This window comes from Acanthamoeba castellanii (assembly GCF_000313135.1).
Source record: "Acanthamoeba castellanii str. Neff unplaced genomic scaffold scf7180000084158, whole genome shotgun sequence".
Taxonomy (NCBI): Eukaryota; Discosea; order Longamoebia; family Acanthamoebidae; genus Acanthamoeba; species Acanthamoeba castellanii.
Genome location: NW_004457289.1, coordinates 8,612 through 11,004, shown reverse-complemented (window position 1 = coordinate 11,004; position 2,393 = coordinate 8,612). Strand labels below are relative to the sequence as shown.

The window sequence follows — 2,393 nt, the reverse complement described above, 5'->3', positions numbered from 1 at the left end:
AAGGGCGGGATGCTCTGCTCCTGTGCCTGCTCGGAGGCGGGGCACAGGGTCGAGGAGATGAGCGTGGCAAACTCGGTGGAGCCGGTGGAGGCGGCCCTCTTCAGCTGGTCGGCCAGGGGGTACTCCGAGGGCAGCTCGCGCAGGTAGGGCAGGATGCCCTCGGGGTAGGGCACGGTCCAGCGCAGCTCCTCGATGGTGACTGTGGCCCGCACGGCGGTGGGGGCGATGAGGAAGGCGCTGATGGGCCGGTACTCGTAGACGACCTCCGTGACGGGGCTCACGTGGTTGTGCGCCTGGTAGTGGGGCAGGGGGTCGCCCACGCACCCGCAGCTCTCCACCGTCTCTCTGAGGGGGCCGCGGGCGACCAGCTTCCTCCTGCCGGGCTCCTCCTCCTGCTCCTCCTCATCCACTACGTTGGTGATGAAGTTGCCATCTTCGTCAAAGATGTGCAGGCCCTGGTCGGGCGGCGTGTAGAAGGCGATGCCAATGTCAGGGTCCGAGAACGAGGCGGCCATCTGGAAGGCGTAGAAGCAGCGCGAGTGGATGGTCGCGTTGAGCTCGAAGGTGGTGGACCAGGTCGAGAGGTCGGGCGCCAGGAAGGGCAGCTCGCCCACGGTGGCCGACAGGGCGCCGTCGTTGGCCGCGGCGAAGCTGGCCGCGATGGGTCCCTGGTCGAAGCTGCCAAAGTAGGCCATGGCCTTGAGCTCCTCCGAGTCCTCGCCGACGGTGAAGAAGGCGCTGTTGACGGACTGGCCGAAGCCCACCCAGCCGGGCACCAGGGCAGGGTCGTTGGCCGCCGGCAGGGGGCTGTTGCCGTTGGTAATGTCGAACCGCACGAGGCGCAGGCCCGCACGGCACTTCTGCATGAGGGGCGTGCACAGGGCGTTCTCCTCCTCGTAGAGGGTCGAGAAGCGGAGGTAGGCCATGATGGACTTGTTGCGCTGGACCTGCTCGGCCTCGCACCAGGTCACGTTGCGCTGCAGCTCCTCGATCTCGAAGCGGTGGGTCGAGACCAGCTTGCGGCACTCGGACAGGGCCAGCTCAAAGTTGACGCCGCGGCGGGCCTTGGTCGAGAGCGAGGCAGCCTTGGCTTCGGCGCTGTACTTCATCGCGCTGAAGGTGCTCGAGTCGAACTTGCTGATGGAGCCCCGGAACTTGCTCTCCAGCAAGGCGAAGGGCGAGAGCGAGGCCGGCTGGCTACGCTCGGGCTGGGCGGCCGACTGCGGCGACCTGCGCACGTTGGCGTAGAACACGCGGGCGTCGTTCTCATCGTTGCAGTCGGTGAGATTGTAGAGGCAGGCGATGGCGAGGGAGTGGTTGCGGTTCCTCCAGAGCTCGTGGAGGTTGTCCTCCTCGACCAAGGGGGCGAGGCGGGCGAGACATTCGTCGCGCTGGTACTCCAACTCGGACTCCTCGCGCAGCAGGGCCTTGAGATCTTCGAGGCACAGGTCCAACTCGACCTCTTCATCCTCTTCCTCCTTCGCTTCGATATCTACCAACTCTATCTTCCCCTTCTTGTTGTGAAGGTTTGACGATTCGTGTTTGTAGTGGTTACCGTTGTTGCCAGCGGGCCGGTTCAGGTCCACCTTCTTGGCCCAGCTCGCCTTCTCGAACTCCATGGCGCTTGCGCCAACGAAGGCGACAAGGATCACCAGGGCGATGATGCCTGGCAGAGTGGATCCCATCGTCTTCATCTTTCCGCTGGCTTTCTAAACCACCTTTTGCCATGTTGCTTTTTTTGGAAGGTTTGCTTTTTGTTTGGCAAAACGAAACCTATTTTGCAAGATGCATTGTGTAAATTGTAAAAACTAGTACAAATGAATGCGCTAACACAGTGATTTGTGTTAAAAGCGCAATCACGAGCACCAGGGAAGCCGATCGTTCATGCTGAAGTAGAACGCCTGCACGAGTAGGTACGCAGACCAGTACAGCTCTAACAATTTTTATCTTGATTTTCAAATTTCCTCACAAAATGCGCATCAGAAACAATGTTGGGCATGAACAAGGTCTTTCAGGCCGTGCGCACGAAGGTGTCTGCCGACAAGCATCGGTACCAGCTCGGCGGCTATGACCTTGACCTCACCTACATCACCGAACGGATCATCGGTCCGCCCATTCCCCATTTCACGATTTTATTCATGATATAATATTACATCGCGTGTAGAATTAAATTAAATTAATTCGTGTCCACGCTGCAGCGATGGCATTTCCGTCGGAGGGCTACGAGAAGGTGTACAGAAATAACATTGACGACGTGACCCGCCTACTGGGCGAGAAGCACAAGAGCCACTACATGATCTACAACCTCTCCAATCGTGCATACGACTATGAAAAGTTCGACAACCACGTACGCCCCCACTTCTCCTGACCACCTCATACGACGAGGAGGCAAC

At 59.6% G+C, this 2,393-nt stretch overlaps 2 protein-coding genes across 2 annotated transcripts in view; one reads left to right on the top strand and one right to left on the bottom strand.

Moving 5' to 3' along the window:
- Nucleotides 1-100: 100 nt before the first annotated feature.
- On the bottom strand, nucleotides 101-1,694 carry ACA1_318410 (uncharacterized protein; the record flags this gene model as incomplete). The annotated part of the gene is given in 3 exon segments (XM_004334141.1): nucleotides 101-122; nucleotides 174-199; nucleotides 213-1,694. 3 exon segments carry the CDS (start codon nucleotides 1,692-1,694, stop codon nucleotides 101-103), a joined length of 1,530 nt encoding a protein of 509 aa, XP_004334189.1.
- Nucleotides 1,695-1,988: 294 nt separating this feature from the next.
- The window catches only part of ACA1_318300 (C2 calcium/lipidbinding (CaLB) region-containing protein), a gene marked incomplete at both ends in the record, with an annotated part of 1,428 nt that continues 1,023 nt past the window's right edge, over nucleotides 1,989-2,393 (top strand). The window contains 2 exons of the mRNA XM_004334140.1: nucleotides 1,989-2,106; nucleotides 2,199-2,347. Of these exons, the coding sequence (XP_004334188.1) occupies nucleotides 1,989-2,106; nucleotides 2,199-2,347 (267 nt within the window). The remainder of the gene's footprint in view (nucleotides 2,107-2,198; nucleotides 2,348-2,393) is intronic.